This window comes from Crassostrea angulata, chromosome 1 (genome assembly GCF_025612915.1).
Source record: "Crassostrea angulata isolate pt1a10 chromosome 1, ASM2561291v2, whole genome shotgun sequence".
Taxonomy (NCBI): Eukaryota; Metazoa; Mollusca; class Bivalvia; order Ostreida; family Ostreidae; genus Magallana; species Magallana angulata.
The window spans coordinates 45,821,962-45,844,260 of NC_069111.1; the positions used below are offsets into that span (position 1 = coordinate 45,821,962).

The 22,299-nt window shown below is 33.7% G+C and overlaps 1 protein-coding gene across 6 annotated transcripts in view; it reads left to right on the forward strand.

The window, feature by feature from the left end:
* LOC128178414 (uncharacterized) overlaps positions 1 to 22,299 on the forward strand; it is a 43,447-nt gene that overhangs the window by 4,075 nt on the left and 17,073 nt on the right. For 4 of the 6 annotated variants that reach the window (XM_052845561.1, XM_052845595.1, XM_052845576.1 and 1 more), the window contains exons 2-17: positions 855 to 1,689; positions 7,845 to 7,882; positions 8,542 to 8,760; positions 11,592 to 11,734; positions 13,220 to 13,321; positions 13,556 to 13,718; positions 14,107 to 14,438; positions 14,564 to 14,722; positions 14,916 to 15,008; positions 15,965 to 15,991; positions 16,830 to 17,002; positions 17,178 to 17,252; positions 17,389 to 17,405; positions 17,521 to 17,582; positions 18,090 to 19,124; positions 19,317 to 19,427. In XM_052845561.1, the coding sequence (XP_052701521.1) occupies positions 1,291 to 1,689; positions 7,845 to 7,882; positions 8,542 to 8,760; positions 11,592 to 11,734; positions 13,220 to 13,321; positions 13,556 to 13,718; positions 14,107 to 14,438; positions 14,564 to 14,722; positions 14,916 to 15,008; positions 15,965 to 15,991; positions 16,830 to 17,002; positions 17,178 to 17,252; positions 17,389 to 17,405; positions 17,521 to 17,582; positions 18,090 to 19,124; positions 19,317 to 19,427 (3,148 nt within the window). In that variant the 5' untranslated portion in view covers positions 855 to 1,290. Of the gene's footprint in view, positions 1 to 854; positions 1,690 to 4,774; positions 4,809 to 7,844; positions 7,883 to 8,541; positions 8,761 to 11,591; positions 11,735 to 13,219; positions 13,322 to 13,555; positions 13,719 to 14,106; positions 14,439 to 14,563; positions 14,723 to 14,915; positions 15,009 to 15,964; positions 15,992 to 16,829; positions 17,003 to 17,177; positions 17,253 to 17,388; positions 17,406 to 17,520; positions 17,583 to 18,089; positions 19,125 to 19,316; positions 19,428 to 22,299 lie in introns of those variants that run through there. The other 2 variants (XM_052845603.1, XM_052845585.1) reach the window with 2 other exon arrangements.

Sequence of the window (22,299 nt, forward strand, 5' to 3'; positions counted from 1 at the left end):
ACGCTCGTTCTCAAATCTCTTACATACAAGAAAGATGATACCAAATATCTAGACGTGGACCCCGTCTACTTGTTAAGTTATTTGGCATGGGGTGTTATAACTGTTATAGTTAAGTTTAAATTGATAAATTTCAAACTTTTAAGGTAACTCTAGTGTAATGATCGAATGGACGTTTGTTATTAGAATTAATGATTCAGAAATACAGCTACATGTACTAGTATGTATATGACAACCTTTCTCTTTCTAAAAAATAAATCATTTAGCTGCTGAGACGAGCATTCAATCGAAAATGGATTTTTTGTATGTTCGATACGATACATTGCTTAGTGAACAGTCAACCTATCCAAAATGTTTATACAAACAGCCCCCCCCCCCCCCCCATTCATGACTCAGATTATTTCTTCGTACTTATTAACTTTTCATGAGTTTTAATTTTTCATTTAGTTTATAATATTCATTTTGTCATTGACCGAGAAACTGTTGATTATTTCACGACAGATCTCTTGATATCAACGATCGCTTGTTTTCCTGGTAATGGCTTCCATAGCGTGTTTTGCTTGGGTATTTCTTTATACATTTCATGTTGTCTTTTCTTTTCAATTTTATTTATCTTTTTTATTTAATTTTGTCGCCATTTGTTTTCATTAACCGGGAAATTGTTGATTATTTCACGACATATCTCATGATATATCAAAGATGGCTTTATTTCCGGATAATGGTTTCCATAGCATGTTTTGCTGTGAGAACACGCGAGTGTCATCGATTAATTATGATCAATTGTTTCCATGCATCTTATTCACATTTTTTGGACTCGCTCATTAATTGTTGTTACAGTACTTTTTTTTAATTCTTAGGTCTAACATCAACTGCGAGGGTTAAGAAGATTACCTGTAATTAACAGGTAAAATCTCACGTGAGCAGGTACACATCGTTGAGAACTACAGTATCGTTCTATTCTACATCCATCCTGATCAACCCTCAGATCAGCACCCAGATTCCAAGCCCCCTGCGCTCATGGCAATCAACAATTGATTTTTCCAAGAGATTTTCAATTATTTATATTGTGTATTACTTGAAAAGAATTTTGCTTTAAAGGCCTTAATCGTTTTTTTTTTTTACATGGATGGTCCTCATCCGCTTAATCTAAAAACTGTTCTCGGCGCATGCACTTGCATCGGTGCGGACTTTAACTGGATAGCAGGGTAAACTTTAAAAGATGATTGCGTTTGATTTCAGTGATTTTCATTACTCGAAGGTTATGTCAATGGATTAAACCAAAGAGTGAATGGTATGTTTTCCCCAAGTACCGAGATCCCGAGTTCCATTAGAGATGGTTCCTGGGCCTCACCCCCCGCCACCCGTCTCCCGCCCACGCGATCCGAGTACCAAGGAAAACTAGAGAGGAATTACCCCCCGAAGTATCCGCGAATTGTTTTAAAGGATAGTTTGGGAAATAAGTTAGATACTTTTACATACTTACAAGAAGCGATTTACAGAGCGGAGTGGAATGTGAAAAATTCACACGAAGCGGTTCTACCAGAGGAATGGCGCCTCCCCAAGGCCCCGAACCCCGCGCGCCCGGACTACTCCCGGACGGCTCCGGTACTGGCCAACATACGTAGCAGACTGAAAACGAGGCGGGACCGAGAGCAGGGTGTGTCAAGAAGTCAACCTCAGCCTCGTCTTAATGTAAGCATGATGTCATTAATGAAACAGAAAATATTGCTATAGATTAATTCGTAGTGCATAAATCAATATGTATATGTTAATACTTAATCAAGGCAAGATTAATGCCTATGATATCTAATTATAAGGTAGGGGGAAATTTTGTTGGATGGTTGTTGGATGTATGAGGAGAGTAAGAGGTGATTTTTTCAGATTTTGTGAAATATCAACCCAGTTCATCTGGAACAGGAAAAAAAATGATTCTCTCTCTCTCTCTCTCTCTCTCTCTCTCTCTCTCTCTCTCTCTCTCTCTCTCTCTCTCTCTCTCTCTCTTTTTCATACTCCGCTTGTCTAAAAACATGCGAGTAATTGATCAATAAATCATAAATATGTACTTTAAATACAAACCTGTTTTATCTTTGCTTTTATCTCTTGTGTTCTCAAGCACAAAGAAAAAGGTTCTACAGTAAATACCACTATCGCCCGACATGATTCATTCCAGGATTTTATTATGTAAAGGCCTTTCTGGACCCTTAAATGACTGCAGAAACTCAATAATTAACTTTAGGGTGGACCTGGAATTCTCCGTGAACCCATTCAGAAGGGAAACAGTTAATAGGGAGCATTTACATATACTTCTATAAAACACACAACATGAAAATTCTATTTGCCTTTTTAGATAGCACTTGCTCAAATTCGTCTGTATTTTAATTTCTTTCATGTGAAGAGGGCTTTCGGGACAAACATCCCCAAATACATCAATACACACTAAAGGACATCAATAGACACTATAGGGCCGTCCCAATCGTCTCGATCGGAAAGCAATTAAAGAGAAAAAAAAACTCCGATGTCGATGGATTATATAGGATAAACCTTCACAGCCCATTTCATAAACAAATCTTAGATATACATCTTTACATTTCCATTAGTGGTGATGGTAGTCGCGGCTCCATAAATACTCTCGCTGAGTTCGTTCTTCAAGGATCGCAGTTTGATATGTCTACATTATTAGACGTACGACCAAACAACATAAAACGAAATAATGAGGACTTAGATTGAATCCACCCCCACTTGTATGTTTGTATATTAATATATTTAGTGTCTGGATTTATGTACATAGGCTTTATGGTATACACAGGTCAAGCACTCATTTTTTTTGTTCATTTTCTTGTGATTTCAAAATCATGTATAACCTCCCACCCCCAAAACCCCAAAAGAAGGACAAAATAATAAATCAGGCAATTGAAAGATGTGTGTGTGTTGGGGGGGGGGGGGGTGCCTCGTCCTAAAAGAAAAAAAACTTGACGAGCAAAAATGATAGATAGTTAGATAGATAGATAGATAGATAGATAGATAGATAGATAGATAGATAGATAGATAGATAGATAGATAGATAGATAGATAGATAGATAGATAGATAGATAGATAGATAGACAAATAAATAAATAAATAAATAAATTAAACAATTTAAAAAAAATCGGAGGGGTTGGTAAGCGTTTACCTATAAATTCAATTCTAGATCAATTTCATCTCAATTTCAGCGTTAATTTTCTTATTTTCGCTTAAAACATGCATCCCAATAAGTGAGTGTGTTTGTGGGGGGGGGGGGGGGGCGTCATTTTCGACATAAGCAAATTTAATAGAAAACTGATAGTTGCGAGAAAAAGTAGAGGGGTAGCCCCCCTTCCCGATGTTGAGGACTCATAATGATATGATAAAATAGTTATTTTTGATAACATGCATCATGCGCGGATCCAGAAAATTTTTCCAGGGGGGGTCCGAAGGATAATTGTGTTTGCCAGGGGGGGGGGGTCCGAGGCATATTTTCGCGATAATTTTACTATGTAAATTTAATAAATTTTCATTTTCCAGGGGGGGAGGGGGGGGAGGGACCCCCCCCCCCGACCCCCCCCCCCCCTCTAGATCCGCGCATGTGCATGACGATATCCATGAACATACTAGGTGCGTTCAGAGTTCACCAGATTGTTACCAACGGCAAGTTCGGTCACCAATGTCTACAAATGGTTCCCAATGGTAGCAATTAGTTGCCAATGTTGACCATTGGTGTACTTTCAATTTCAAACGAGGTCACCAAATCTACCGGCAGCCTAGAGCTTAGGCAAGTTTGGTAGGTGACGCCATTATGCTAATTCAACATGGCGGGTTATAAGATGCCTCTAGATACTGATGTAAATAAAGACTTTAGAATAAAATATATGCATATCTTATTGAATGAATACAACTGAGGGCTTTTAAAACCAGCTTCTATACCCAGAAACATGTCATTATTATAGAGAATGTGTGCTAGAGAACCATTTTGATATTCTAGCTTGGACTTTCGGTAGGACGTTACTTTTTCTTGCATCAAATCAACTTAAAATGATGCTACATGTAATATCGAGCGAAATATGCAAAGATTGCGTAGAAATGGCTTTATATATAAGCCAGACAAATCTTGTTGATTTCAAAGATCCATGGCTGAGTGGTCAGCAAAGAAATAATTGATAGGCCTATGTCACATTGCTGTTTGACCCAACTACCCAAAGTCCAAGCTCTTGTTAAAATTGATTCTAATTAATATACTTTTTGCTGGCGTTAAATATTTATTATCAATTTTGCAATTAATCTTTACTTTCTTTGTATTAATGATAGCTATTGGTAAAGTTAGTCATTTTGTAGACCTCTTTATATAATTGGGAATAAGTATAATAAATCACTCAATGAAGCTGTTTTAAAGGGAAACAGTCACACTACACAGAGGAAAGGTATTTTGTTTTGTTTTTAACTGTTTTATATGTTTAGATGGTTACAATTGGTAACCAAGTGTAACCAAAGGCTACCATTTGGTTGGATTTGACAAAAAATCGTTCATGGTACTACCTATACAAATTGCTACAAATGGCAGCATTTGGTGACCACTGGCTACCATAGTTCACCAATGGCAACCAAATGCTGCCGGCGGTAAATCTTAATTTCACCAACGGTACAACTCTGAACGCACCTACTGAGATTTCATATAATTCCCGGAAATAAATGTGCTAAACGTCTCTGTTTTAAACATGTAAACGTGTACGTGTTGATACATCCGGTTTGAGAAAATATACACGCTTTGCCAACCATTAACCATTCACCTGCAGTAGTAGGTATGTCAGGCAATAAGTTTAGTTTTGCTCTTATGTAAATGCAAGTAGGATCTTTGACTACGATATTCTCTTTTGAGAAATAGGCATATAGCCTACATCCATGTCCACTTCTCAAAAGAGAATAATTTCAGTGCAGTACATGTATCTCATGATTCCCATTTGTAATTGGTGCGCAAAAGTAATGCCCCAGTCACACATTCACGGATCAAATGCCGGATTAGCTACGGAAGCGATCCGGAATCATTCGTGGCGATATGTATTGACCCGTGGCTTTTCCGTCTGTTATCGTATCCAAACGTAGCAATATTTGTATAGCTGCGACAATTTTTGAACATGTTCAAAATTCCACTACGGATGAAACCACCGTAGTACTTCCTAGAAAAACTTACTAACCCGTTTTAGAACGTAGAAGTCCGTTTTAACTCCGTATAAATCCGTAGTTATTCGTATGTATCAATTTGTATCCATTCCGTAGTGCATCCATACTAACTCCGAATCATTAGATTTTCCTGTGTCAACCGTGGAAAATATTCTGTAGTAGAACCTAGGAGTTGATCCGTGAATGTGTGACTGGGGCATTAACGATTATTTGATTTTCCGGTGTCAACCATGGAAAATATTCCATAGTAGAACCGTGGAGTTGATCCGTGAATGTGTGACTGGGGCATAAAGAATGATGCCTTATGGCTTGAAGTCCTGCTTAACCTTTCACGCAATTTGTTTTGTAACAACTATACATATTATATTTTAGTTGAAATGTTTTAGAAGAAATCTATTAAATTAACATACATATGCACTTAACAAGTAATTGCTTAAATGTACATTTAGAAATTAAGACATGCATGTTATACCCCTTTAAAGATGAATGAAATTGCTTAATTGTAATAATTGATCAAAAATTTGGGCACAGAAACCCTCTTCCAATGTTTTAATATGGCTTATCTATTTTAGAATTATTATTATAATACACACTTGCATGGTGAACCTCTCGTTTACTTAAAAACTCTTGTTCACTGTTGCTTATTACATGAAAAATCATGATATTGCTTGGTCCCATTGTCTGCACTGTTTCGGAGAGGGCAACTTTCAAACCTTTGATATGCCTGACGTCTTTACGTCAGGCAATAACCACTGATAACTGTATACATGTGGATAAACAAATCAACACTTTGTTAAAGTTGTTTCCCTTTGTGGTGTCAACCTGATTCAAAAGTCAAAAGAGGAAAAGAAATCAATGTCAACTTCTTTATGCCACCTCATTTTTGGACATCCTTTAATGATTTCTCTTTGAATTCATATTTTTCCTTTGATGTGTGGGTATAATGATCCATCCTTTGGCAATCAAAATAAAGAAGATTTAAATCTGCTGATTATATATATCATACTCAACATTGATTACGGTATATTGAATTTAGTATCATTAGTATTAACAACAGGATCTATGTACGGTACATGTATAGGAAGCAAGTGGTTTTATTCATGAAGCGGCACAATAAAATTAACTTGTAACGTTACGATACATTCCCTAATATTCAGAGAACTATCCAAATGAATCATGCAAATCATGACATCAAAGTTAATTTTGACGTCATATTTTGTGAGGTATAGACAAGTGACTTTCTACAAATCGCTGTGAAATTAACTAGGAAGCCTTTACATGCCGACGTTTATATTTATTTAATGAAAGTGTAGATTAATTCACTGGCTGTCATTTCCAACCCTTCTGAAATGTAAACATTAGCTCTTCAGAATTATTAATGTTTAGGTATGTTTACTCATTTTGCTTTTAGTCTTATTAAGGTAAGCTGCATACATGTTGTGGGCATTAAATTGATACAGGTTGACATGTTTGTGAATAGATTACTGTAAATTATTAATTAAACAGGAGGAATTAATATCCACGTAAAATCGTGAGAAGCTCATCTCGCGAATTTAAAAATCTCGCTTTTTCAGACAGGTGTAAAGTATGTATAACTAGATAAAAATTTGGCGTTCGCGATTTCATATTCTCTCAATTTGATGCAGAACGGTTAAATCGTGGATGTAAGTACCGGTACTTGTGTAAAATAAGGAATCTACAGTAATGTAAAACAAATGTCCACAATGCAAAAGACATTATTAATAATATTTATGATTATTTTCATTACTGGAAAATGTAGAATCCTATTTCAATATGGATATTTATGTGGATAATTATAAATGTTACACAAAGCCTTTGCTACCAAAAATATCATTTAAAATACAGATATACATGTATGTATACATTATTGTTCAATATATAATAGAAATAAAGGTTATTATTGAAAACTCTAAAACTAGTTAAATTATGATATCAGATTAGTAGTAAAAATGTATTCCCTGTAGGTGTAAAAAAAACCCTTTGAAGACCCTTCTCTCTCTCTCTCTCTCTCTCTCTCTCTCTGATTTGAATTATGCTGCTTGAAGTTCCAGACTTAAACTGTGAGTTTTCAGTTGTCAAGAAGGGCTTAAATTTGCTGAGAACCTGGAAAGCTGAGATCTCAGTCAGACTTTTAATCTGCTCATCCATTTTTACTGGAGCTGCATGAAGCATTTAAGATATTGAACAATTATTAGATTCTCCGACATGTCCAAGTTTTTACCTTTGTTAAGATATGACAAATGATTGATTAAATAATTAAATTCATTGTGAAATGATTTTTATGTTTGATTAAGAATGAAAATATAATTAAAAGATTTATAAAGAAAGTGGCTAAGTGAGAACCCATAGGAAATTTAATTAGTTTTCAGAATGAAAAATAATACCTTACTGTAATATACACAGGGAAATGCAAAGGCTTATTAATAGATTTTTTGCAAATTTAGAAATGGAAGAACTATAGCCCTATGCAGACCTTGAGAAAGATTTGAAAGGCTTACTCAGTTTTATCTTTTTTTATCATCTGTGATATTTAATTCTAATAGGCTTATTGAAAGGAAACATTTTCTCACTGCATAGGTTGATATCTGTTCACCTTTATACTGTTGAATAAATTGTGATGTCTTTTTTGATTTCAGGAGATTGACGTTGGGGATGTGGCCTTTGTTGCAGAGAGGTATATATGCATGACTCTTCAAACAATATTTTGTTGTTGTAAGGCCACACCAAAATAATTTCTTGTTCGTCGGATATCAAATGAAAAATAGTATGAGCGGAGGAGCGAATAATAATAAAATTAATTTTTTTTCATAGGCAAAAATTATAGGGGGTAAATAAATAATATTGTGTGGACTGTTATATTTTTTCTACTTGTTTCTGATTTAAAAATTTAAACTATTTGATATAAGAAAAAATAGAGTGGAAATAGAACAGAAAACAGCGTAGGATTTCCTGGATGATGGAAATTAATAATAATATTATTTGTATAGTTTTATTTAAATACGAGCATAAGGGGTCCGACGAAAAAGAAATTATATTGGTGTGGTCTAAAGTCTTATCATTGATTTAAAAAGCTATTAACATTTTACATGTAAAGCTATAAACATATTAAAAATGAGGACAAAATGTAGTCCATGTAATTGCATAAATTTACATTCTTAATATTAGTAAATGTACCAGGTATGTTTATTCTTGTGATGAAAGACATAATTACTTGGTTTGTTGATAAAATATTCTTCGTATTGATGTTCATTCAAACACAGAATTAAACAAATTTTTATATCACAGTATTTAGAATTGTTCTGTGAACTGTTTGGAATTGGTCATTTATTAAAGCTTGAACCAGCTCCCCAAAGTCCCATCTCTCTCCTTCCTTCATCATGACCTGCTGGCGGAACCAAAGCACTACTTCCAGATCGTTCATCAGGCGATGGTCCAGCGACGCTACTACGCACAGACAGACAAACGGGAGAGGGTGTACAACTTCCCGGGCTTCTGTACTGGTTGTAGAAAGTCAGGCCTATGCTATGGATGTGAACGCAGCTCTGAACCACAGTATGTACATGTAATATCTTAACAGCGTAAAATTGTTCCATGAAAGATCATGGGAGGTTGTGTTTGTGATGAAGTGTAAACACAAGCTGTTACAGCTTGCTTATTAAATGTGTATTACAAGTAGGTTTTACATGGGTTATGATTTAAGCTATAAATTATGCATACTGAATTCTGTGGTGGTTCATTTGGGTATGAAAATCATACATACCGTATAACGGGTATTTTCTGCGGTTGTTTATTTTCTGCGGTATTTTGCGGATAAGAAAAATCTGCAAAAATTCAAAACGCAAAATATTCTACTAAAAAAATCACTAATTTTGACATTATTTAAAATACAAGCTATAATTTTCAAACATGATCAGTCCATTATTAGGGGGCTCTGCGTCGTATTTCACACCTAATTATCTCATGTTACCTGTGCGATATCAATTATAGCTGAACAGATATAAGGACTGTGTGTTTAGTCGAGTATGAAATAAAAATGATCTGAGAAAAGTTCACAAGCAGTATTTAGTAGACTTGTAAAACATTTGAGAGTTAGTTCTCATTCACTGTGAACACGGTAAGAATGTCGATTTTAAGATATGTAAGTTTAGTTCTCTAGTTTACGTTCCCTAAGGCAATTCCGGTAAACATATGTAATTTTTTTTTTTTTGCGGTCTAATTAACTGCAGAAATTGAAAACGCAGAATATAATTTGATACTTTTTAGGGGTAAAATTTCAAGCCGCAGAAAATACTTGTACCCGTTATACGGTATTGCAGATAAAATACCGAACCTGTGTCAGCATGTTATGAAAAATTGTCTTGATTGATCCCTCATTATTCCGTATGATTATCTTTGTTCTGCTCAGAGTGACTCTAAGTTCCTTAAAAATTTGAAATGAAGAAAAAAAAGAAAGAATAAAGGAATAAAACATGTTAATTGATTGTATGGTAATTCATGATTAATGGAAGTGGCCATTTCAAATAAGTCGTAATGTTCACAGGTATTATTTGATCTACATGCTATGCAAGAAATAATTTCAGAATATATGTTTATAATATGCTAAGATTGAAAACTATGAAAAATACATACTTTTAAAAAATAAACTTTTAGTTTCCTTGGTGTTGAAATATTTTCCAAATGGTCCATGCTGCCTATTGAGAAGTTAACAATATGCAGAGTCATGACTTTGTCTAACTACTGGAAAAGCTGGCTAGACAGGCTGAATAACCAGGGGAGATTTATGATATAGGTTTTCATGAAAAGTGGCAAATTGATCTTAATTCTCTCTGTTCTAATCAGACATTACCAAAAAATTAACAAAATGATGGGATCCAATGCGTGAAGTTTCCAGATACTTCACAAAGAGCAGAAAATAGGAAAGTATGTCCTCCCAGAGTGTGATGTTTCATTCCTGTGAAGAACTTAGCCCTAATGATGTCTAAAGTGCTATTTTACTGAGGAATCCTGATGTAGAGGTGTGATCTTCCATAACCATTACTCATCAAATTAGATGAGAAGTGTGAAACATTAATGGAGGCGACACTCACAATTCTAGGAAATGATTGCCTAGACTAGATAGACTAGACTACAGTTGTCTCCTTCTCCGAGTTCCAGATATGTTGTTGTTTTTTGTTTTGATTTTTTGGTGGATAGGTCTTAAAATGAAGTTTAGATTTTAAAAGTATACATAATGTAATCCTGGTCAGTTTCTCTGTATAAAGGCCCTACTCAGTGTAAGACCTCTGCTCAATTGCATACACATAATGTTTTTGAAAAGTGTATTAATCATAAGTTAACGAATTCGGACTGTCTAGAAGTGTCAACTTTTTACATTTGTGTTACTAGTAGTTGTCAATCTTTTCCCATAGACTTCAGCTCATAAAACATTAAGCTTTGTTACAATTTTGAATACCAAAAATTTTGGGTTGGTTTTGATAGCTTATACGAATAAAAATTAATATTTATGGAAAGGATTTGGTCAGTCATTTAAAGCTGCTTGGTCCGATTTTTGTTGTTATTATAGAATAAATTTTTTTTCTATACAAACCATTTATCTTAGAAAGTTATGGACTTTCTCCTATTTACACCAGCAGAATCAGTCTCCTTTCAAAGTTAGAAATATTCAAAGTAAATAAAAATTATTTCTTTTTAGGGCAAATGAAGAAACAAACCAAAATGCATCACAGGAATGTTTAGAAAAGGAAACCGTTTGGTTTCGTCCCCCGAATAATTGGAGTTATTCAACCCGCATGCTATGCATTGATTGTAAAGAAAGCAAACTTCAGAAATATTAGTGATCAAAACGTACACATGTTTATTTGTAATTTGTCTGATCATTTCGACCTTTATTTAAAGTGATGTCAAAGTCTTAATACAACCATACCCGTCTCGTTGTCAGGGATGAACTTTAACATAAGGCGAAATAACGTGGTACCCTTTTGTGTCGTTTGTTTTGTTAGCAAATTTTGTACGTATTTTTCTTCATTGAAATTTGGTTTAATTGACTAGGAAAACTACTGCTATGTCTATTATTATACATATACTAAGCATAACCATCGTTTAAAAGCGTGCATAAAATTTGATATAAAATCGGACCAAGCAGCTTTAAGCTGTGATATTTGGTCTTTTATAAGATTGAAATATCACACTATCACACTCTTTTCAATAGCTTTAGCAAGTATTCACAGCTTTACAATATGTTGGCATATTATTTTTTATATTGAAATGGTGTTTTCTCCTTACAGCTACCATGTTATATTACTACATTGTCTGTTGTTCCTCAGGTGAGCGATGTGGCCCATTGGCCTCTTGTTTTTAGATTGACATGATGTTTTTCTTTACAGCTACCATGTGGATCGGATCATGAGGACCGGTGGAGGCTTCACATACCATCGACACGACCATCCTATCCAAGAGCATGTCCAGAAAAATCCGTCCAACTGGAAATTGACATTTCCTGAACTGTCGTTGAAGCATCTGATGAAAGGTTAATATAACTGTAGGGAATTCATCCAGAAACATGTCAGTTGGAACAATTTCAATTAATTGTGATCTAGCTCTCTTCTCACTGCTGTTAAGTGTCGATGAACTTAATTAGAATTAGATTGGAATTGATTGGAATCATCTGAAATGTGTAGCTGTAGAGCAGCTAAACTTGGGAGGAAATGGTTAATAAATGGAGCCTTAGTTAGTAAAACGAGCCTTATAATGAACTTAGTAAATAGGTGTGCTGGTATGAAATTGCATTGCATTGCAGATCGTTAAGACGAAGTCGAGGGGGGAGCCTAATATGGTATATTGGCAGTACGTCATACAGACCAGGTTTAAAATTTGGGTGCAGGTTCTGTGTTTAAGCTATTACTATTAGTCCTATCTTCTCCATACTTAAGTTAATACAATCATTTGATGATGCATCTGGGTATACTAATATACTTAACAAACTTGGATGCTGAATCTGGGTCATGAATTTCTTGATGCTGTAGGGGCAGGTTCAAGTTGTTGGAGCAGGTGCCCTTTGTTGGCCATACATGTATGTAGGTTATTACTGGTCCTAGGTTGACTTAAGGAGGCTGGGGGGGGGGGGGGGGGTAAAAAAAAATGTCTCCAAAATTCATCAAATTTGCAGAAATGTTTCATATAATCTTAGTTTACATTTTGATATGAAAGACCAAATCACAATCATCGTTAATTTTATCATTTATTGCATCTGAAGAAATTGCACATTCTGTAAAAAAAAAAATTGAAAAATATATCAAATATAAATAAAGGCAAACAACATAGCAATAACATCACAAAAAATTAACACAATGAGAAAAACTAAGCATTATTTGTTAAAAAGAAAAAGTATCACAATTTTACCAAAAATATATATATGTCATACAAATGCAAATATCTAAAACAAAAAAAAAAGTAGCCACAAGATTATTTCCAAATTTTAACATAATAATAGTCAATACATTTGTAATAAAGATTGAGCATTTTAAAAAAATTGATGGTGAAATAAAAAAAAAAAGAAGAAAATCTTTTTTGTATAAGGATAAAAACGCTTTAATATGGCAGCCACCCCCAGCCTCGTTAACTCTCATGGTATATCGTATATATCTGAAGGTGTTTGCTAGAGTATATTCACTAGTTGACAGAATTTGTCAAGTTATTAGCATAAAAAATAATTAAAATATACACTCAAAACAGGTCATTAGTGGACTTGGACTTCAAAGACTTCCTGGATAAATGTTAGAAAAATGGATAAAATATGCAAAATTATATTTTGGTTATGATTAAGCAAATCCTTTTAGGCTGTGATTCAAAACTAAAGGCCTTAAGGGGTGTAATATGGGCAGAATTGATAATAAAAGTTTATTTCACAATTGAAATTTAGAAGAAAAAAAAATTAGTTTTATTGTTAATGTCCTATTATTCACATTTTCCTGAAAGCTGTAAAGGTTAGTAGATCAAATTTTTGCTTTTTTAGAGCAAGAATCTGCTTCAGAGAGTTTAGCTGAAGAAGATGAGTTTGCTGAGAAACAAGAAGAAATAAAAATACCTAATCATTCAGCACAAAAAGCCTCTAATGGTACAGCTAGAATTCAAGTTGAAATGTTTACATCTAATACTTTCTGTTAAGATTTTAAAACAACTTAGTTCTTCATTCTCATTATATGTTTTTTTCCCATTTTCGTTGCAGTAAATAAAAAATTCAATTATCAGCACATAAATACAAGATTTTTTATATGAATGATTTGGGTTGCTTAATAAGGGAGACAATTCAATCTACCATCTGCATGATTTGGTTTTATGGTGTCTTCAGACACAGGTTACCCGGTCAGTGAGGAGCAGGGGATGGAGGAAGAGAGTGTAGGGACCCAGGAGGAGATAGTGAAGCACTGGGCCATGATGAGGGAGACGCCATTGTCTGCGGAGAGTGATGTCCGAAGGGGTAAAGGAGCAGACAAAAATCAGAATCAGAGCAGGTGCTTATCTCTCTCTCTCTCTCTCTCTCTCTCTCTCCTCTCTCTCTCTACTGTAACCCAACTTTTATTTCTGCTGTTTACTTTTCTTCATGATATAGGTACTGGTTCGCGCTGATTGATATTTAAAAGAAAGCCTACAGTAGCCTTTATTCGTCAGTTTAAAAGACAGTATAAGACTGGTTTATGTGATAGCAAGGCACTCACCAACCTAGCTATTTTTTTCTCATGTGTGAATTAGAGTTTACATCAACTTTCATTGTTTATAAACTGTTGTGTATACACATATGTGGGTATCAAAGATGTGTAGTAAATAAAATCATCTTGCTGTGTTGAAAAAATTTGTGTAGCAGTCAACAAAAATCATGTGATTATTTGTTTTCCTATTTAGAATAAAGCAGGAGAATATGGATGCTATATCTCCATGGAAAGACACCAAAACTGAGAGCAAAGACACGATTGATGAGAGTCTGTTCCGAGGGGAGAGCCACACATCCATGGGGTCACAAGAAATCACCATCCCCATTGACAACCCGGAGGATCCAAATTACAATGCTACTGACAAGGACAGTGGTCAGCAGTCTGATGTTCCACTTCAAAATCAGATTTTGGAAAATGCTGTAGAACAAGAGGACAAAAGTGAGAGTTCAGAGAAGAGTGAGCATCATTTGATAGATCCTGTAGATGTTCAGAACCAGACAGATAACGATGCAGATAGTGAAGGTATGAACTGTGTTCATGTTCAACAGGATTCTGTTTGCTGAACAAAAAGGGAGAGAACTCTCATTCATTTGATGGAAAGTGACCATGTCGGATTAAATTGGAAATTTTTATTTTATTTTTCTTAGGAGAAGAGGACGAAGATGATCAAAAGAAAAAGAATTCCTATAACAGTTCCAGTAAAACAAGAGAAAAATCCCACTCTAGTGGATTCACTGGAATGACTGGGGGTCAGAAGACCAAAACAGCGGGGGCCACACCCAACTCCATGGGGGACTCCTCTAGTGGTTAATGTCTTATTTTTTCTTGAAATACATATATTCATGAATTGTCCTGCTTGTTTTGACTGAATTTTTATTAATTTTTTAAATTTGACATCAACAAAAACTTTCTGAATGAGAGAGAGAGAGAGAGAGAGAGAGAGATGACTAAACTGTTTCTCCCTACATGTATGTTCAAAACTCTTGAATAACTCTTCAGACCTCAGAGGAAGGCGGGAAGATAGAAGTGAGGGGAGTGGGAGCAGTCCATACAGTCCCTATAGCAACAAGAGAAGGCAACCCCTGTATAAAGGTGCACAGCTTGACTTCAAATACTAGTTTTATTTATAATGCATAGGCAAAATGAAAAAAAAAATTTTGCTAGCATTTAATGTATGCTGCATCTGTTTTTTTCTAATTACTGCTTTGCAATTTTGAAGGATATTAGGCTTACTGAAATATAGTTATTTTATCTTTGTGCAGAAAAGCGTGAATTTTTTTTTGCTAGCTTATACAAATTGCTCATTTATAGGAAAACCAGTATTGAATTCACAGGATTGTAAATAATTGTGCAATTAATGCATTTTCTTTAGCTTTGATTAGGTTATGAGTGTTTCAAATAACATTCAGTACTAGAATAGATATGCTGATGATTTGATATAACATTTGTAGAAAATTATGAACTTAATACATGTACTCAATTGTTTGAAAATATATATTTTCCAGCTCTAATTACAAGGGTTCTTAGAATTTGTTAAATAGCTCAAGTTGATGATTAGCGCATGTAAGAGGAAAAAATATATCAGATATAAAATATATCATATTCAATTGTGTTAATCTTTTATTAGTATTTTTTGTCAAACTGTTCACATTTAATATGATACTGTAGATTCCTATTTAAATGCGAGGAATTAATATCCGCGTAAAAAATTGCGAGAAGCGCATCCTGTGAATTTTAAAACCTTGCTTTTATTTTTCGGATATATGTAAACTACATGAAAGGATGATAAAAATTCAACATTTGGGATTTTATGTTCTTGCGAGTTGATGGAAACGGCTTAATCACGGAATTAAGTACTTGCGTAAAATAAGGAATCTACAGTAAAAGATCAATGATTTTTTATCTCATAGAAAGTGAAGTACTAGTAGCTAACGTATGATTTATTGAAGGAGTTGGATCGGAATCAATGACTTCATTTTGATCACTAAGTCCACTTCATTCGATTAATATTTTCAATGTTTTGAGATTTGTTTTTGAATTGTTTGTAGACAACCATTCATCAAATAGAAGCCCAAGTAATAGATGTAGTATCTGCACATGTCTGCTACATTTATAACTCACTGTGTTGAAAACTCTGATATATTAAGAGTCCTCTCTCTCTGTTTTATAACTTATTTGAAAAAAAAAAATACCACTATCCTCTTTTACCCGCACACTTCTTATTAAGATTGTTGCTCTTGATTTCAAGATTGAATTCTAAAAACTTGTCAATTAAATTTCAAATTTAATGAATGCTAACCGCTGAAATATTCATCTTTGACTTTATCTGCAGTCAATAGCTTTTGAAAATTCTTATCTTTGGGATGGGAGAAACATTATATAATAATTTTCATTTAATATGATCATTTCTTAATGTCTTAATTTGCATTTAATATTTATTTGAAATGATAGATATAAATTAATTTTTTTAAACAAGTTGCCTTAGATTTTACTAAGTGACAGGGTATGAAAATAAAAAATAAATCAAATCAGAACAATTTAAATTCAAGGCACATATGCTTGTTACAAACATAATTGTGTATGCATGACCTTGTTTAATTGGGTATTTTTTTTTATGTAATTTGGTTTTAACAATATGATTAAACCATTCTTAAAATATTTAATGAAATTATTATTTTCTAAGCTTCATGTTTACAACATGAATTCGTGATCTTATAATCTGTATCTAACTTCATATTGACTAAAAAAAATATTGTTGATTAATATTTATCTATTTAAAAACTACAACTGCAAAACATTTTACATACTGTATAATAGTTGTGTCCCTCTCATTTCTTTTGCTAAGAAACATCACTTATTAAAAATGCTTTGTGAAAACTTTCCAAAATTTAACCCAGTAACTTTATATTACAGCTCCACCTGCTTTCAAGGTAAAACATCGTAAAAATCGAGCCACAGAGTCACGATCTCCATTCAGCACAGATCGCAAGTATGATCTTCCCACAGGAAGTGGCTTCCATGTAAAAAAGAGTGAGAAGAAATTGACAGAGTTTAAAGAATTCAAGCATCATGAAGGGGAATGGAAGGTACGAACTTAACAAGGGCTTGTACGTACTACAAATAAAAAATATCAATAATATTTTATTGTGATATATTGCTTTAAATTTCAAAATGCACTTTAGTCTGGCAATTTTATCTTTGGGCAAATGCTGGTTTTAAACAATCGCTGAATAAACGTAAATGTACATCATCTGTTTTTAGGAACCAGAAAAATTTACTGTCAAGAAAGCTGAAAAATCAACAACCAATTTTTGGAGTGCCCCGAAGAAAAAGGAGGTAGAAATCAGTCTTTGTTTGTTTACATATTAAAAGTTGAAATACCAATGCATTATAGTAATTGAATTTTCAATTCCATAGAAATATTTGTTTTATGTAAATTTTCTAAAAACTATTTGAAACTTTCTTATTTCAGCCTAAGAAGAAAGAAAGGTATGCTTTTCTCTTTCCATTTTATTTATGTTAAAACTGTAGAGTCATTCAATTAGCAAGTGGAAGGAGAACAAAAAGAGCTAAAATTGAATTGAAAAGTCCTTTTGTTTTTCAGAGTGAAGAGAGAACAAAGGCCTATATCCCCTGACTCTGGGCTAGAAAGTGAGAAACCAACAGGTGAGTTAGCTCCCTTTATCAGCTTTGTCATTACAATCATTGTGGTGTAGGGTATATACAACGCAAAACAAAAACATGCAAATCAATACATGGGTGAGAAATGTTCCACTTAATTAGAATTCAAACAGTTGCTTGCATGTTCACTTTGTTTTACTCTGCTAATTCAGTTTTGATGCATATTTATATCGAGGAGGTTTATAGATGTATTTTTATCAATTAATACATGCTGCACAAATATTGATCTGGAGAGGAATTTGAATATTTTGTAGTGTTTTGGCTTTGGAGTTTAAGAAAGGATTACAAGCTCTGAACAGCTTGTTGGCAAACTATGCATGTGATATATGATATTTTTTATCATAGGAAATTAAAGATATCTGTGAAAATGAATGTTCTACTTCACACTTTTTGTCAATATACATTTTCTCTGCTGAAAATGCACATTGTCCATCAGTCTGCACATTTATATGTATACTTGTGATGTCTGCATAGATGTTTAAGAAATTATAGGTTTGAGGAGGGAAAACCAGCCATGTTTTTTACCTCTTATTGAACACAAACTGGAACTCTCTGAGCCAGTTCTTGGTGGAAAGTTAGTAAACTCTTTGCCTGGTTCAAGCCAACTTGTACTACCGCCGGTATCATCTGACAAAGGAAGGGGTGTTGCAATGCAGTCAAGAAATAACAAAAGACAAATGATTAAAGATGGCAGTTTTGATTCAACCATAAATGGCCACCAGAAGGATGTATTGAGCTCTGGTGCTAGTTCTGGTTTTGGTATGAAAGCATCAGTTCAAAAAGATGACAGTCCGGTTAAAAGTCTGAATCAAATGAGGAAGCCCATGATGAGAGAGGAAGCCTTACCATGTATGGAAGAGGAAAAACCATTGGAACAGAACTTTGAATTCCAGGAGGAGAATGATGATATTTTTATGGGAAATGAACAGAATGATAGCTCTCTAAACAAACCCACTGTTGATACACCACCTGAGGAGCAGATGGCAGTAAATGATGAAAATGTATCAATTGCCTTAAAAGGACCTGACACTGAGTTTGACAGAAAAGACATTATGAGTTCAATTGATGAAGAACACAGTCTGAATAATGTAGAAATAGAGCACGGTATGAATCAAGATCCATCAGTGGCTCTTCCACATGAGATTTCCAATGATGACGACTCAAAGGTTTCTGGCACCACTAGCTCAAAAATGAATACATCAGCAAGATTTCCGAAGTCTGAAAATGAAAAGCGGACTGAAGTAAAGACGATAAGTAATAATGAAGCAGGCTCTAAACAAAGAGAACCAAAGAAGATGAGACAGAATCTAGCAGGAAAAGATGTCAAAAAGAAATTCGAAAGACGACTCAAGATTATCCATGGCCGAAGACGGAAGGAGAGACTTAATGAGGAGGATGGAAAAGCATGGCTACAGCTCCATGACAACATCTCACTAGAGGCCTCCAGTATGACAGAGAGCCTGTCCACCAGCGGTGACCTCTGGCTCAATGACACAGAGATTCAGAGCAATTTATCCTTATCAGAGTGTATGTACTCAAGTCCACTTTTTTTCAAATTTTAAAATTGGTATATCTTTTTATTATTCCAAGGTAGACCAATGATTAAAAGATTATTGAATTTACTCAGATGATTTTATTTATATTCCTGCATGCCCAGATGTCAAATAATGATTTAGGTCAACTTGTGTATTTATTTGTTTGGATTTTAAATATTTTTAGCTGATCTTAAATTGAACCCTACCAATCAACATAAGAATGGTACCTGCTCACAGCATTACCCCCAGGGTATTTCCTCTGTGACCGCTGTAGCTGACCCAATAATCCCCACAGGTTTTGATAAAACTTCACAATGAGTGGAAATTTTCTTCTTTATTCATATATACCTATGCAGTGTTCTTGTATGCATGATTTTTTCTCTGACAACTGTTGATAATTATTCATATTTTAGCATGTTCCTGACTGTGATATACATTTTCTTGGTACTTTTCAAATTTCTATTTTTGTACCAATGCAACAAAATCATCTGGTTACAAAATTTTTCAACTTTGTTGAAATTGTACACTTCAGGTGCTCAGCTGTGTTATTACTTGAAAGTTGAACTGAAACACTTGTTGATGTGCCAGCATGTTTATGCATTCATTTGTGACTAACTTTGCACTTACCTTAATGAGCTTTTGAAATATTCTAATTTAAAATTTTATTAGTACATTTCTAGTACATTTTACTAGTACATTTTTCCATCATGCATGCTTATTATTTTTTTTCATTAAAACAAATATGGATTCGTATGGAATGTTTATGTCTCATTTTAGATTTTCATGTATCTCCTCTGATTTCAATTTCATTGTCTGATAGTATATGATTTATTTGTTGTTCTTTTAAAAATGTTGATGTGTTTGTGTGTTTGCAGGTTTTTGTTTGTCACATCTATTATACAACATATCATAAAATCATCTTGTTGGGGGCCAGTTTCTTCTAAAAATGATATTAATGTATAATTTGTGGTTAAAAGTATATTTTCAAATGATTTCTAATATATATCAATTTTTTTTATTTTGGAACAATATGAATTCAATTATAAAGTTATTGAGTTCATATTACTGATTTACTGTAGTACGTACTTGAATTTGTTGATTTTTAACAGGAAATTTTTTTATTATAAAAATTGTGAATTTAAGCTGACAAACTGATATTTCACGTTTACTGTATTTAGTTTATTATGTCTGTCTGTTTATTTTTTTCTGTCCACAAAATTGTCTTGAACTTTAAAGCATGCACACTTTGACCTTTGACACACTGGCTAGTGATTCTGGTTGATTCTCAGTATGGTAACTATGATTCTCAGTATGGTAACTATGGAAACACTAAGATTTGTGGGGACCAGTTTTCATTGTCTGTGGTGAACAGGTTTATGGAGATGTAATTTTGTGGATAAGTAATTTTCTTTTGTAAACTAGCTTTATTAGATTTCTGAAGACAGTGTAAAGAGTACATTATTTGATATTGCAGGGATTTGAAAATATTGGGCAAGGGGTAATCATGAGAATGAAGAATTTTGATTATACTGGAAGTCTAATTCTCATTGCAGCATTTGTCAATGCCAGCTATTCTTGATTAATTTAAAAATGTAATTTGGTTCTAATTAATGTGAAAGTCATTTAATGATAGTTTACACAGCTGCTTTATTTGTCATGAAATGTAATATCAAGATGAAATATTGATAAAAGAGAAAATTTAATTGAAAGAGCTTGTAGTTTATCAAATTTATGAAAATTGTAAGCAAATTAATACAGCAAAGAGTAAGCTTTAATAGTATGAACTTAATTCTGTAAGCTGTCTTCAAATATTGAACCAACCTTTATTGAAAATAAGAAATTGATCTGCCCGCTCGTATATATATATTTGTAGGTGCCCTTGTATCTGGGCTAGCCGTCTTTGTCCCTCTGCAGGGCTGAGGGGATCCATAATCCCCGGAATTTATGTTTGATTCAAAAACGCAGGGCAGGAACTTAAATTTTCACCCGCTCAACACTATTCTTTATCTCACTAATGATTTTTTCATGCAATACTTGTTATCCTTTGTAAGCTTAGATTGTCTTATGATATTAATTGAAATATTGATTTGGGATGACTATAGAAACAATTTTGCTTTCTCATAGGGATTGTACTGCAGGGCCAAAGTAAATAAATTACCTGGTTTTTTTTCTCTTTCCTTTTATTTAAACCTCACTGGAAACTTACATTTCACCTTGTGCAAATTGATTCAACTTAATTATTGACTTTTTTTTCATATAAGACTTATAAAAAAAAAGTGTTAAAAAGAAAAATGTGAATAGTTACTTACGGTAAATAGAGGTGGTCTCAAGTAACCAGACTAGGCCTATAAATTGATTTACTCACCACTGCTAAGCTATACTTATAATTGCTGGATCGATTGTAATGAAAAAAAAAACCCCTCCGTGTTTTAATTATAATGTTTATATTGACTATACATGTTCTTTAAGAGTTGGTTACATTGAGTGCTTAATAAAGGGAGGGATCTACAAGAATGGAAAAAGAGAAACAATTAATTTATTGGTAAATCTTAAGGTTAGCTCAGGGCATGGTATTTTTTGTCAATTTGCCCCTGTGCAAAATAAGATACTGAATATATGCTTTAAAATGGATTTTGTCCCACCTTCTGTTTGTAAGTAGAATGGGTTTCTGATTTTTTAAGTCTGCTTGCAAGTTTAAGTTTTATAATTGATGGAGAGAGAGAGAGAGAGAGAGAGAGAGAGTTTTGTTTCCATAGATCAGTGCATAAAATCAGTAGCTGAAAAGGATATGAGGGTTTATTTCTTTTTAATGAAATATGAATCCTTGGAGCCGTAATAAAGATAATAATAAGTGTAAATGAGATATTGGCATTTTCATTCTATTCCTAAATCATAGAAACAAAAGAATGTTCGGATCACTAGCCATGATTGAATAAAAAAATGTCTCTTTTCTTTTATTTGTGTTCACTGATGCCTTTTGTGAAATGGTTTTGTTCGTTTTTTTGTGTTTTAATATTGTGTTTCCTTTTCTGTTAAATGTTTGTCTTAGTTTCTGATCTGTTGATTTTTTAAACGACTTATTTACTATATGTCAGTGTGAATTGGAAATCTTCATTTTAGTTTTGTCTGATCATCGTGTTGATTTTATCTGTTGAAGTAAACTAATA